The sequence below is a fragment of the Carlito syrichta genome, unplaced genomic scaffold (genome assembly GCF_000164805.1).
Source record: "Carlito syrichta isolate Samal-C Ts95f unplaced genomic scaffold, Tarsius_syrichta-2.0.1 Scaffold314761, whole genome shotgun sequence".
NCBI lineage: Eukaryota > Metazoa > Chordata > Mammalia > Primates > Tarsiidae > Carlito > Carlito syrichta.
This window is the reverse complement of record NW_007258857.1, coordinates 407,882-423,336: the sequence shown is the minus strand read 5'-3', so window position 1 is coordinate 423,336 and position 15,455 is coordinate 407,882. Positions and strand designations below refer to the sequence as shown.

The following is a 15,455-nucleotide window of genomic DNA, read 5'->3' as shown; positions in this document are numbered from 1 at the left end:
CTTAATGGATCCTGACAATTTAACCTTAGGCAGCAAAGAAAATTATACCTAAATACTACCACCAAATCTTAAAGCTTATTACGGTTTTAACATATTCCTCTTAGTGTGTTATACATGATGCATATTATGAGATTCTTGTTGCAGTCCAGATGGTTTTCCAGATATAGCAGACAAGCTCTCTCTAATACTCTCATATACTCTAGAAAAGAAAAACAGATCTTCAGTTTCCCAATGAACTTTCCAATAAAACTTAATGGATAGACCAAAGTCCCTCTTAAGTTTCAACAAGGGATTTTAGGTATTCTTTTTACAATATTAACAAAACAAACAAAAAATAAAACCCAATAAAGAACTTACTCAACCTAAGAGACATCTACTGGAAACCCACAGTGAAAATCATATAACAGTGAAAAACTGAAAGCTTTCCCTGAGATCAGGAACAAGACAACTGTTGTCACCAGTTATATTCAAATTTGTATGGAAAGTTCTAGAAAGGGCAATTAGGCATGAAAAAGACATGAAAGACATCTGGATTGGGAAGGAAGAGGTAAAACTATCTCTACTCGCAGACGGCATGATCCTTTTAATAGAAAATCCTAGGAAATATACACACAAAAAACTATTAGAACTTATAAATGGACTCAGCAAAATTGTAGGATATAAGACCAATATATAAAAAATCTGTTGTACTTCTATACGCTAACAATGAACAATCTGGAAATGAAATGACAATAATTTCATTTATACTAAACTCAAAAAGAATAGCTGGGCTCGGTGGCTCAGCCTGTAATCCCAGCACTTTGGGAGACTGAGGTGAGTGGATTGCCTGAGCCCACGGGTTCGTGACCCGCCTGGGTAACTTGGTAAGACCTCATCTCTACGTAAAATCAAAAATTAGCCAGGTGTGGTAGCGAGGGCCTATAGTTCCAGCTACTTGGAAGGCTGAGGCAGAAGGATCACCGGAGTCCAGCAGGTCGAGGCCGTGGTGGCCGGGAGCAGCCACTGCACTCCAATCTGGGTGACGGAGTGAGACTCCAACTCAAAAAAAAACAAAAACAGAAACAAAAAAAGAATAAAATAGGAATTTAAGAAGTGAAAGACTTGTACACCAAAAACTACAAATATTACTGAAAGAAATTAAAGACCTAAATAAATGAAAAGACATTGCATATTCATGGACGGGAAGATTCAATATTATTAAAGATGGCAATATTCCCCAAATTGTACTACAGATTTAATGCAATCTCTAACAAAATCTCAACTAGCTTCTTTGCAGAAATATAAAAGAAATACAAAAGATAATGTTCAAATTTATATAAAATTACAAGAGACCCCCAAAAGCAAAACAAACTTGAGAAAGAAAAATAAAGTTGTAGGACTACCACTTCCTGATTGCAAAGGTTACTACATAGCTACAGTAATTAAAATTGTTTTGGCATAAAGACATATAAAACAACAGAATAGAAGTGAGAGTCCAGAAATAAACATTTATATCTATGGTCAATTGATTTTCCACAAGATTGTCAAGATTCTTCAACAGAGAAAGAATAGAGAAGGGATAGTTAAAAATAGTAACTTTACGGAGAGAAACCTAACAAATATTACCTTCACAAAGCAATAAAAGTTAACATCATCCATGACGTCATGTCGATATCATGTACACCCTCCCCATATAACAAAAAGGGTACTTCACCTTTGGTAAACGAAGGAATTCTCTCAAAATCTATAACCTCAGTGTAATCACACACACACACACACACACACACACACACACACTATAAATTCAGAGTAGTGAACACTCTATAGGATATCTAACTAAACAGTTCTCCTCAAAACTGATGAGATAATGAAAAATAAAGACTGAGGAACTGTCATAGACCAGAAGACACTGAAAAGACATGACAACTAAATACAATGTGGTAACCTGGATGAAAAAACTGGTTAAATCCAAATAAATTTGGAGTTTAGATAATAATAATAATGTGTCAACAATGTGTTAATTTCTTAGTTTTTGACTAATCTACTACGGAAATGCAAGATGTTAACAATGGGGGAACTGGTTTCAGGGTACAGGGGAATGTTCCACGTTTTTTCAACTTTCCTGTAAACAGAATTATTTCAAAATTTAAAAAGTTTTTAAAATTGTCACTAAATGATAAAACATGAAAATGATAAATATTACCCTTCATGTTAAAAGCTTTAATTGCTTTCTTTTTTTCTTCATTTCATCATGAACAAATAAGCACACTAAGTACCCAAAATTATTGCTTTAAACTGTTCTAAATAAACCTTGTGAAAAAACCTGCTGCAATAATACTAGTCACTATAATTCTCCAACAATAAGCTAACCATAGATATGATCTTTAGACACCAAAGTGAATTATGAGGAAAAGATAAACTTATTAGACTTTAGCTTTACAGTGCCAAAGTTACGTTGGTAAGCATTTAACTACATTGTTACTTAAAAAAAAAAGGCACAGCCATGGATTCTAAAGACTACTACTGTTACTTTGACAATGACAGTTACCCAGACTTTCTCAACAAACATAAAGCCTCAACAGTGTCTTAAAGTAATATGACATAGTAACATTTGAAGAAAAAAATGTATACACATCTTAATAACCTTAGATTTTAAAAAATTTAGTTTTGCAGATAGTACAACTTGTTACTTTTCCAAGGGGCAAATAAGAATTGAACATTTGGCTCTCACATCAGATTACTGTCACATAAGAATTAATGATATTGAAAATATTAACCTTTCATGGTGATGGCCCTTTAAAAGACAAGAGCTAAGCATGCAGCAATTCATCTAATGACACAAAGTTTGGAAAGGAGACGTCACTATTTTCCAAGTATGGAGAAAGTTCTTGTTACCTAATATTCAGATAGCTGGAATTTTCTTTGACTGTGACACAGAAACCTAATGCATTTTTAATTGTTTACAAGGTGTCCTCTGAAAATCCTAAACACTTCCAGATTCAGCAAATAAATTCTATACAGCTAGCAATATTATGGGTGATCTTATCTTATTAAAATAATAGCATAGATTTACAAAGGGAAAACCCTGAAGGATAAACAAAGACAAGCTATTTAGTAGTTGCTCAACTAGTATTTGTTAAATAAAATATAAGCATATTTTTAATTCAACTTGCTTCTATGTCAGTGTCTGTTAATACCTTACCTGGATCAACCAAAGCTTTGTTAAATATTTCTTTAAGTTTCCGACTCTTTACATTCCTTCCTTGAGCAAGATTTCTATACATCTCATAGCCTATGATCATAACACCACCATCTTCTTGCCACCTCTGCAGCATATAACTTCTTTCCTGAGGTCGTTTCACTGTTGCTAATTCAGAGACCTTTTGTGGGGAAAAATAGCTATTAAAAATGTATGAATATTAAATATTCCCTAAATACGCATCATTGGTAATTGAAATTTTTTCTTTTACTATATGAATTTCATACAATTATTCTAATAACAAAAAACATTTAAAATATGATACCTCGAGCTTCTCGTCATCTTTTAATCCCTCTTGCCACTTCTCGAATTCATTCATCCAATTCAAAGCAGTATTAAGAGGACAAACCACTAAAGCTGTGCTGAAATCCAATTTGTCACACAAAAGCACTGTATGAAGAAAACTTACCACCTATAAGAAAATGAATTAAATTGCCACCTTCATTTAAGTATCCATTAAAAAGTTAATAAATTAAACCATCTTACAACTAGATAGCTTTGTTTTGCTTTAAACAATAAAGCAATCACTCAAGAGATCAATAATTTCCAAACCAAGCACAAACAAGAAAGGAAATATAATGGTAAAATGAGTAAGTTTGACTAGATGATGGTTGTTCCAACTCTAAAGCTCCGTGATTCTATGATCATATAAATAATATAAGATGTTGCCACAGCAAAATAGCAACTAAGTCACTGCTCTCCGCAGAATGTCTCTACTGTCTTCCAAAAATAGTACTGCCATTTAGGAGAGAATTGGGTTATACAGTACTTTTCCATTTTAAGGTGTTCTGACACACCAAATCTGTAATTACCTTATAGATTAAAATTACATTTATATTCACTAATTTTACAACTTCCTGACATTTACAAATGCAGCAATGTTTTTTGAGTTGGGGATCTTACTCTGTTGCACAGGTCTGGCGTGCAATGGCACAATCATAGCTCACCGAAGCCTGAACCTTCTAGGCTCAGGCAATCCTCCCGCCTCAGGCTCCTGAGTAGCTAGGACTACAAGTGTGTGCCACCACGTCTGGCTAATTTTTTTTAAATTTTTTGCAGAAATGAGGTTTCACTATGTTGCCCAGCCTGGTCTTAAATTCCTAGGCTCAAATAATCCTCTTGCCTTGGTCTCCCAAAATGCAGGGATTACAGCTGTGAGCCACCATGCATGGCAAAATACAGTAGACTATTAACGGTTGTAAAGAAAATTGATTTCCACCTGAGTCTTTGTAGTTGTTGGCCATACTTGTAAACCCACTGCCTCACTTCATTAGGATCTCTGCTCAAACATCACCTCCTAAAATACACCTTCCCTAATTCAATATCCTCCCCTAACATTTGCTTTCTCAAAGTACATATTTCTTATTTTATTTGATTAGCGGTTCTCTCTCCATTAGAATATAAACTCCTTGAAGAGAGGTCTTGCTTTTCTTATTTATTGCTAGATCGCTAATCCCTACAACTGTGCTTGAAACATAACAGAATCCAATATATATTAATGTATACAAAAAACAGAATGTCTTCATATTCTTCAGTTCTTACCTGTAAAGTCTTACCAAGACCCATGCAGTGGGCAAGAATGCATCCTGAACCTGGAGATTTCTTTGTTTTTTTCACAGACTCACAGCAGCAATCCCACATAAACTGAACACCTAAAAATAACAGCTTCATTAAGTTTAAAGATCCAAGTTAAAAATCTTATTTTATAAACTCCTCAAAACATAACCAAAACATCCAAAAAGTAGCATTATTTTAAAAAATAACACGTGGAGCTAAATAATTTCTTAAATATAAATGGATTTTTCCCGCACTAAGTTACCAGAAACAAGTAAACACAAACACATAACAGGATGACTTTGCTTCATTCATCTTATCTAAACTATCACAGCAGATATTCTTTATTCCCTGGGATAGTTCAAAGAGACATAAGAATACTCTAAAACAGAAACATTAACGAAAGAAGGAACAACTTACCATCAAATATACATTCAAGTTTATTGAGTCAATCAGAAAAAAAAAACCAGGAGATAATTCATCATTTCTTCCTTTACACAACAGTAAAGACTGAACAAGAAAAAGGGCAGATAACCCATGAAGTAGCAACTGTAAAACTTTCCTTATGAATTCACATAAACTTGAAAAAACTGACTTACTGATTTCACTCTAACAAAGCAGAGGGTAGGGAATAGTTTGGTATCTTTCTAATATCAATGTAAGAATATTATTTTAAAACATAGCTAAAAATATTGAAATTGTAGTTCCTGAAGAGGGCTTTTAGCTAACTGCACCCCTTTCTACCCTCTAACTGTCCTTAGCCAACCACTGTAGTCTAGAAAAAAATCCACTTGCTCTATATACGCATTTGTACATAGCACTTTCTTCCCCTTATAACATTCATTGTTGTTTGCAATCTCCCCACTGGGTTCTTCCTCATTTCCTTATGAACTCCATAAGGGCAAGGGGATTGTGAATTTTTTGTTCACCAATTTACCTCCAGTGCTTGCCTCATGCGCAAACATGGTAAAATTTAACTAAAAATTATTGAATCATCAATAGTTTCTTACCATCTACTTGATGGGGTTTCAATTTGATAACCATATTTCTATGAACCTGCACTAAAGGTTCTTTGGTTTCTTCATCTTCATCTAAAACCAACTTGGTTGTTATTGGACACTTGGTGGGTGAAGCATCTTCAATTTCTATAACCTACAAGAAAAGGAATTGTTGATAGTTAAGCTCATAGAAATCTTTTAAGCAACAGTCTTACCAAGGAAGATTTTCCAAAACACAGAAACATTTATTCTCTTACCACACATCCAATATTTTGGTTCATAAAGCCAGGAAAGAGCCCAGGATTATGTTTTCCAAAATCAAAATTATCTCCATAGGATTTTTTGGGTGTTTTGTTTTTGTTTTTGTTTTTGTTTTTTGAGTCAGAGTCTCACTCTGTCGCCCAGGCTACCACAGCCTTGACCTGCTGGGTACAGGCAATCCTTCTGCCTTAGCCTTCCAAAGCCTTCCAAGCAGCTGGAACTACAGGTGCACATCACCACACCTGGCAAATTTTCTTTTTAATTGTAGAGACAAGGTCTTGCCAAGTTACCCAGGCAGGTCTCAAATCTCTGGGCTCAGGCAATCCTCTTGCCTCAACCTCCCAAAGTGCTAGAATTTCAGGCATGAGCCACCATGACCAACCCATAGCACTTTACATCACTGTGGTAATGCCAGTAATTTAGCTCAATGGCTCTCACTCTGGATATCTCATCACACATTTGTTAGGTAGAGTTATGAAAAAATAAGGGCTCCAAACTAATCTAGTGGCACCATCATTAAAATCTGAATAGACGTGTGGCTCTCATCAACAGACAGTTCTATTCTTCTAAAGTACATCTGAAAATGTACAAGGGCATTTATGGATGTCACAATTATTGGTCAGGGCTGGTATTTAACGTAGAAGGAAGGGAAGACAAATATAAACCTTCTATAAACGTGAAAGGCAGTCCCACAAAACAACTCTCACTCAAGATGTAAACAGGACTCCCAGTGACAAATACTGTAAATGTATGCTGTGAAAGGAAAAAACATTCAGAAATAACTAGTTTCAGAAGTACAGTCTCAAAAAGCATGGCAGAAACATAAAATACCTTCTAATTAAAAACAGAAACATTTATTATAAGATTCTCATTTAAAAGAAAACAATTAGGTTCTCTGCTCTTCCTGTTCGACAGACAGCCGCATCTCTCGTGAGCACTAGCCACATCCCTGAGACACCATGGCGAAGGTAAAGGCCAGAGTAAACTAATTTGGCCATATTGGGCACCTAGTCACCAGGGCTGCTTTTAACACTGGCAGCGTGACTATTATCACTATCAATAACCCCTTCATTGACCTCAACTACACGATCTACATGTTCCAATATGGCTCCACTCACAGCAAGTTCCACAGTAAGGAAACAGCAATCTTTCCACCTCAGTCTTACAAGTAGCTGGAACTACAGGCATGTGCTACCATGCCCGGCTTATTTTTTGAATTATTGTATAGACAAGGTCTCATGAAATTGCCCAGGCTGGTCTCAAACCCCTGAGTTGAAGCAATCCTTTCGCCCTGGTCTCCCAAAGTGCTGGGATTACAGGCTTGAGCCACTGTGCCCGGTCTGTAAATGTCTCCTTTTAAAACAGTAGCTATAGAACCATTGTCAAATCTAAAAAAACTACAAATAAGTTACAGCTTTGCAATAAATTATCTGAATAGATACTGCATTTACAGAAAACTGTGATACACAAATGAAAGAAACAGTGTGAAGTGGAACCAGCATAGGCCATTTAGACCCAAATTCCATTTCATCAAGCTACCTAAACCCTCTTAGTTAGCTTCCGTATCTGAATCTGCAAACTAGGAAAGACAATCAATAGCCTTCAGGGGATTGTTTTGGAAATCAAATAAGGCAATATATGCATGGGTTAAGTATTCACTAAGTTATTATTGTGTCCTAGCTTAGATGTGTATTAGCTTCACATCACTAGGGCAAAGCCGTTAGATTAAAATTTATAATTCAAGGCATTCAGTAGAGACCACACAAGGGCCAAACTTTAGCATTGGGACAAGCAACTCATAAATTAAAGAGTAGTTATGGCACACATTACAAAGTTTTTTAAACAGCTTCAAAATTAAACTGAACTAAAAGTGACTTAAATACCTGTCAGAACAATGGGAAGCGCTTTCCAGTACAAGACAACATACAGATACTCAACAATATCTAATTTATAATATTTACTTTGTAATAAAATATTACTAGATTTGTCAAAAAGAAGAAAATATGAACAATAACCAGGGGAAAAAATAGTCAATAAAAATGGCCCCAAAAATGAAAGAGAAAATGAAATTGGTAGATAAGCACAATAAACAGCTGTTGAAAATTGGCCAAATATTTAAAATATACCTAGAAATAAAAGTCTAAAAAACAGACCACATATTAAAAAGAAATCATGAACATAAGTGAGAAGAGAAACAAGATTTAAAAAAAAACAAAACAGGTCAAGTGCAGTGGCTGACACCTATAATCCCAGCACTTTGGGAGGCAGAGACAAGCGGATTCTCTGAGCCCACAAGTACAAGACCAGCCTGGGCAACCTCGTCTCTACAATGAATCAAAAGAAAATTAGCTGGACATGGTGGCACATGCCTGTAGTTCCAACTGCTCGGAAGGCTGAAGCAGAAGGATGGCCTGAGCCTAGCAGGTTGAAGCTGCGGTAGCCGTGAGTGTGCCACTGTACTCCAGCCTAGGCAACAGACTCTGACTCAAAAAAAAAAAAAAAAAATCCTATCTCTAAAACAATTTTTAAATTAGCCAGATGTGATAGTGGATGCTTGTAATTCCTGTTACTCAGAGGCTAAGGCAAGAGAATTGCTTGAGCCCAGGAGTTCAAGGCTACCCTGGGCAACACAGTGAAACCCTGTCTCTAAAATTAAAAAGAAAAAGCCAATTTCAAAACTACAGGAAAGTTTTACAGCATTTTTATTTGCCCTTGCCCTACCACCTCTCATGAGATGATGGTTTTATTCTCAAAGCACCAAATCCTGGTTCCTAGTACCCTCTCTCAAAGGGGAAGGAGCACAGCAGACCTTATTTGCAAATTATTGTGTACGTGGGATCAGACCTGTCTGAAGGATACTTGAAGAACTGACATAAGGCTCTCTCATCATTGCTTCTCTTGACTCAGAACTCTGGTGGGAAAAACATCAAGCACTGCTAACAAAGTTGCAAGGTGACTGAAGACCCACAGAGGCTTGGAGCAAAACATTACAGGTAAATACACAAAACATCACCTAAAGCCCAAAGGAGAAGCTGGGGATGAGACACTTCAGGCACTTAAGACATTCAAAAGCAGCCAGATATACAAGATAATTCAGAAAGTCATGTATGTACCCAGATAAAATATATGCTCAGAAGATCCAAGAAGCCAAGTTTTCCCCTCAGGCTGATTTTTAGGTTCAATGGAAGCCTAATTATGGACTGAAGGAGCACAGTCCATCTACAAACTGGGAGAAACAGGAATTCAAGAAAATATCTTTTAAAACATTAGGTGAACAGGAACGAAAAGAACAGAAACTTGACTTTAGTGATGACACACAACAAAAATTACTCATTGCAAAAATTAATGGGAGACAGTCATAAGAATAGGTCTACTAGAGCTTATATATATATTCTAAAATTTCATCAAACTCTTAAAAAGGGAGAGAACTCCATATACAGAGTTATCAAGTTATAATTGTCAAATGTCCAATCTGCAATTTTAAAAAAATTAACACAGTATACAATAATACAGAAAAACATGGCCCAATCAAAAGATCAAAATAACAGAAACTATCCTGAGAAAGTTTAGACAACAGAATTATAAGACAAAGACTTTTAAGTAATTTTCTTAAATATACTAAGAGCTAAAATGAACCGTGAGCAAAAAAAAGTACATACAAAATGAGAATGTCAACACAAAGAAATTATAAAAAGGAACCCAACATCTATTATGAAACTGGAAACTACAATAACTAAAATAAAGATTCAAAAGAAGATCAACAGCAGATTTCAGTAGGGAGAAGAATCAGCAAATATGAAGATATCAAATATGAAATAATCAATTTGAAGAACAGAAAAAAATAAAGAAAAGTGAAGACAGACTTGAGGGAAACCATCAAACAGACCACCTTATATATTATGAGAGTCCAAGAAGAAGAAAAGAAACAGAAAGAAGCAAAGATTATTTGAAGAAATAACTGCTGAAAAACATTCCAAATTTGAGGAGAGGTCGAAGTCTACAAATCTAGGAATATCAATGAATTTAGAGTAAAATAAACTCCAATACACACAAACCAAGACACATTATACTCCAACTGTGGAAGGCTAAAGACAAACAGAATATTTAAAGTAGCAAGAGAGAATCAACTAATCACATACAAGTGATCTTCAATTAGATTACTAGTTGATTTCTCATCAGAAACTTGGAGGTCTTTCTGACATCATACAACTTCCCCAGGTTGAAACAAGAAGAAATCAAGACCCTAAACAGACCAATAACAACCAGGATATCAACTATGTCGTAAGAAAACTATATGACTTTCCACCAGAATTCTACAAAACACACAAGGACAAGCTTATACCAATCCTATTGAAAGTAGTCCAAGCAATCAAGAAAGATGAAACTTTCCCCAAATCATTTTATGAAGCTAACATCACACTGATACTCAAACAAAGAAAGAACAACAGGTCAATATACTTGATTAACAGACGCTAAAATTCTAAACAAGATTCTAGCAAACCGGATCCAACAACACATCTCAAAAATCATCCTCCAAGACCAAGTAGGCTTCATTCCCAGGAAAAAGGGCTGGTTCAACATCCGCAAGACCATAAACGTAATTAAATACATCAACGGATGTAAAGACAAAAACCACATGTTTATATCATTAGATGCAGAAAAGGTTTTTCATAAAATCCAGCACCCCTTCTTGATAAGAACCCTTGAACATTTAGGCATAAATGAAACATACCTCAAAACAGTAAGAGCCATCTACAAGAAACCCACAGCCAACATAGTGCTAAACAGAAAGAAATTGGAACCATTTCCCCTGAAAACCGAAATAAGACAAGGATGCCCACTCTCACCCCTCCAGTACAGCATAGTAAAGGAAGTCCAAGCTAGAACAAACAACAAAAGAAGAAAATCATGGTTAACCAAATAGGAAAAGAGGAAGTTAAGTTATCCATCTTTGCAGACAACATGATTCTATACCTCGAAAACCCAAGACAATCTGTCAAAAACCTTCTTGCACTTCTGGCAAAGTCTCAAGGTATAAAATAAATGTGTAAAAGTCAGTGACATTTCTATATACCAACAATAAACAAACAGAAATTCAAATAAAAAGCACAATTCCATTCACAATAGCCACAAAAAAAAGTAAGAAAGAAATGCCTTGGCATCTTCCTAACCAGAGAAGTCAAAGACCTTTACAATGCAAACTACAAAACACTGCTCAAAGAAATCAAAGATGATACAAACAAATGTGAAAAATATTCCATGCTCATGGATTGGAAGAATCAACATTGTTAAGATGTCCATCCTATCCAAGGCAATCTACAGATTTAACGCAATAGCCATTAACTACCAGCAGCACTCTTTTCAGACCTGGAAACGACAATACAGGAATTCATATGGAAACATAAACGACCACAAATAGCCAAAATGATCCTCAGCAAAAGAAACAAAGTGGGAGGTATCACACTCCCAGACTTTATGCTTTATTATAAACCTATAATAATCAAAAGAGCCTGGCACTGGTATAAGAACAGGCATACAGACCAATGGAAAAGGATACAGATTCCAGAAGCAAAACCTCAATTTCTCAACCAACTCATCTTCACCAAAGCCTCCGCCATCAACCACTGATAGCATCACTATTCAGTAAATGGTGCTGGGAAAACTGGCTGACCACATGCAGAAGATTGAAACAAGACCCCTACCTATCACCATGCACAAAAATCAACTCTAAATGAATCAAAGACCTAAACGTAAAACCTCAAACTATAAGAACCTTAGAAAATGAAGGAGACACCATTATGGAAATTGGAACTGTCGACCAATTCCTGATCAAAACTCTAAGTGCCCATGCCATAAGAGGTAAGATAGACAAGTGGGACCTCATCAAACTGACAAGCTTCTGAAAAGCCAAAATAACCATCGAGAGAGCGGGGAGACAGCCCACACACTGGGAAAAATATTTGCTAACTGTATATCTGACAAAAGCCTAACATCTAGGATCTACAAGGAACTCAAGCATGCCGAAAATAAAAAAACAAACAGCCCTATTACAAAGTGGGCAAAAGATATGAATAGACATTTCTCAAAAGAAGATGAGCAGCCAACAGATACATGGAAAAATGCTCAGCCTCTCTAGTCATCAAAGAAATGCAAATCAAAACTACCCTGAGATACCATCTAACTCCAGTCAGGATGGTCATCATCAATAACTCAAAAAGTAGACGCTGGAGAGGACGTGACACAAAGGGAACACTTCTACACTGCTGGTGGGAGTGTAACTAGTACAACCTCTGTGGAAAACAGTATGGCTATTCCTAAAAGTTCTAAAAATCGACCTTCCATATGACCCCTCAAACCCCCTACTGGGAATATACCCAGAGGAACTCAAATCACTCTATGGAAAAGATACCTGCACATGCATGTTTACTGCAGCATTGTTCACAATTGCAAAAACATGGACCCAACCATGCTGTCAATCAAAAGAGGATTTTAAAAATGTGGTACACACGATGGAGTATTATGCAGCCATAAAGAAAGATAAAATTATGAACTCCACAGCAACTTGGATGGACGTAGAGACTATAACACTGAGTGATCTATCACAGAAACAAAGAACCGAGTTATCACGTGTTCTCACTCATAAGTGAACCTTGAACAACTATTGTAACACTGTAAGAAAGGGATTGGCAATAGTGGGAAACTGCCAGGGGAGGGCGGAGTCAAGATTGGCAGTAGTGGGAAACTGCCAGGGGAGGGGGAGGCACACCTCATGAATAACAGTATCTGCATAATGAACATTTGTATACCTAACCCTGAATTATACCCCACATATTTAAAAAATTTGAAAAAAAAAAAAGAAACTTGGAGGCCAGAGGATATACTTCCAAGTGTTGAATGAAAAAAGTCAGTTGAGAATTCTATACCTAACGAAATTATCCTTCAAGATAGTTGGAAAATTAAGACACTCCTGAGTTAAGGGAGTTTGTTAAAACTAGACCTACTCTACAAAAAAGACTTGCTAAAGGGAAGCCTTCAGGTTGAAATGAAAGGATGCTAAAAGTAATTGAAAGCCATATGAAGAAACAGAAATCTCTAGAAAAGATACATCCCAGCATTTTGGGAGGTGGAGGCAAGAAGATTGCCTAAGCCCAGGAGTTGAAGACCAGGCAACCTGGGTAAAGCAGTGAAACCTCATATCTATAACATTAGCCAGGCATGGTGGCACACGCCTGTAGTTCCACTTACTTGGAAGACTGAGGAGGAAGGATCACCTGAGCCCAGAAGGTTGAGGCTGTGGTAGCCATGATTATACCACTGTACTCCATCCTGGGCAACAGAGTGAGATTTTGATTAAAAATAAATTAAATAAATGAATGAATGAATGAATGAATCTGGGTATCATCATAATTTTGATTTGTAAAGCCACTTTTTATTTTCTACAGGATATAACAGGCAAACATAAAATATTACTACAAATATGTTTATCATGTACAAAATGTATAAAAATATAGCTTGTGACATCACTAATATACAGTTATCACATAATATGAGGGGAACAGAACTGTATAAGTGTATTTATATGTTAATGAAATTAAGCTGATATCAACTCAAACAAGATTGTCATAACTTTAGGATGTTATGTGATCTCTATGATAGCCATAAAAAAAAAAGATCTATAGAACATACAGGAAAGAAAGTGAGATGGGAATCAAAATGTGTCACTGCAAAAAAATCAACTTAACACAAAAGATGATGGTAATGGAGGAAATTATGAACAAAAAAGCAGTATGACATACAGAAAACACAAGATGGCAGAAGTAAATTCTTATTCATCAGTACTTCCCTCAAATGTAAATGAACTAACCTCCTGGATCAAAAGGTACAGATTGACAAATTGGTAAAAACCATGATCCAAATATTGGCTATCTATAAAAGATTCACTTTAGAGGTGAAGATACAAATAGGTTGAAAGTGAAAGTCTTGTAAATGACATCCTGTATAAATAACAGCTGGGATGATTATACAAACATCAAACAAAAGAGATTTTAAGTCAAAAACTGTTACAAGAGACAAATAGGACATTACATATTGAAAAAAGAGCCAACTTATCAAGAAAATATAATTATAATCTGGGTTCGGTGGCTCAGCCTGTAATCCCGCGCCTTTGGGAGGCTGAGGTGAGTGGATTGCCTGAGCCCACAGGTTCGAGACACGCCTGGGCAGCGAGACCTCATCTCTACAATAAATCAAAAAATCAGCCGGGTGTGGTAGCGCATGCCTGTAATTCCGACGACTCGGAAGGCTGAGGTGGAAGGATCGCTGGAACCCAGCAGGTCGAGGCTGCAGTGGCCAGGAGCGGCCACTGCACTCCAGTCTGGGTGACAGAGTGAGACTCCAACTCAAAAAATAAATAAATAAATAAAATATAATTATAAATATAAAGATATATGAAACAAACAACAGAGCTCCAAGATATATGAAAGAAACATTGACAGAATTGAAAGCAGAAATAGTACAACAAGCACTACTTCCCCAATATTAATAATGCATAGAAAAAGCAATGATCATTAAGGAAACACAGGACTTGAAATAACACTATAAACCAACTGGACCTAGCAAATATATAAAGAACACACCACTCAGCAAGGACAGAATACACATTTTCTCAAGTGTACATGCTCAAGGACAGACCATATGATAGGGCACAAAATAAGCCTTCATAAATATAAGATCAAAATCATACAAAGCATCTTTTAGAATCAGAAAGGCATGAAATTATAATTTCATAACACAGGACAACTGGAAATACAAATATGTGAGAATTAAACAACATTTTGTCTCTCTCTCTCCTTTTTATTTTTTATTTTCTTTTATTTTTTTTGCAGTCAGGGTCTCACTCAGTTGCCCAGAGTTCACTGCAGCCTACAACTCCTGGATCAAGCGATCCTCCTATGTCAGCCTCCAAAGTAGATGAGACTACAGGCAAATGCCATCACATCTACCTAATTTTTTTTTTCTTTTTGTAGAAACAGTCTGGCGTGAGCCATTATGCCTGGCTAAACAACAACTCTTAAATAACTAAAGAGTCAAATACGAGATCAGAAGGGAAATTAAAAATTGCCTTGCGACAAATGAAAATAACAGAACACAAAAATTTATACATGTAGGGGTAACAGTGCTAAGAAGAGGACGTATAGTGGTAAATGCATATATCAGAAAAGAAGAAAGATCACAATCAAGAACCTAACCTTAAACCTTAAGAAACTAGAAAAAAGCCAGGCTTGGTGGCTCAGTCTGTAATCCCGCACCTTTAGGAGGCTGAGGTGAGTGGATTGCTTGAGCCTGCGGGTTCGAGACCCGCCTGAGCAGCGAGACCTCATCTCTACAATAAATCAAAAAATCAG

General features: G+C 36.2%; 1 protein-coding gene across 7 annotated transcripts in view; it reads right to left on the bottom strand.

The window, feature by feature from the left end:
• ATRX (ATRX, chromatin remodeler) overlaps nucleotides 1-15,455 on the bottom strand; it is a 237,710-nt gene that overhangs the window by 106,490 nt on the left and 115,765 nt on the right. For all 7 annotated transcript variants that reach the window (XM_008071841.1, XM_008071843.1, XM_008071842.2 and 4 more), the window contains 4 exons: nucleotides 5,803-5,944; nucleotides 4,781-4,890; nucleotides 3,504-3,650; nucleotides 3,182-3,359 (listed from right to left, as the gene is read on the bottom strand). In XM_008071841.1, coding sequence (XP_008070032.1) covers nucleotides 3,182-3,359; nucleotides 3,504-3,650; nucleotides 4,781-4,890; nucleotides 5,803-5,944 — 577 coding nt within the window. The remainder of the gene's footprint in view (nucleotides 1-3,181; nucleotides 3,360-3,503; nucleotides 3,651-4,780; nucleotides 4,891-5,802; nucleotides 5,945-15,455) is intronic.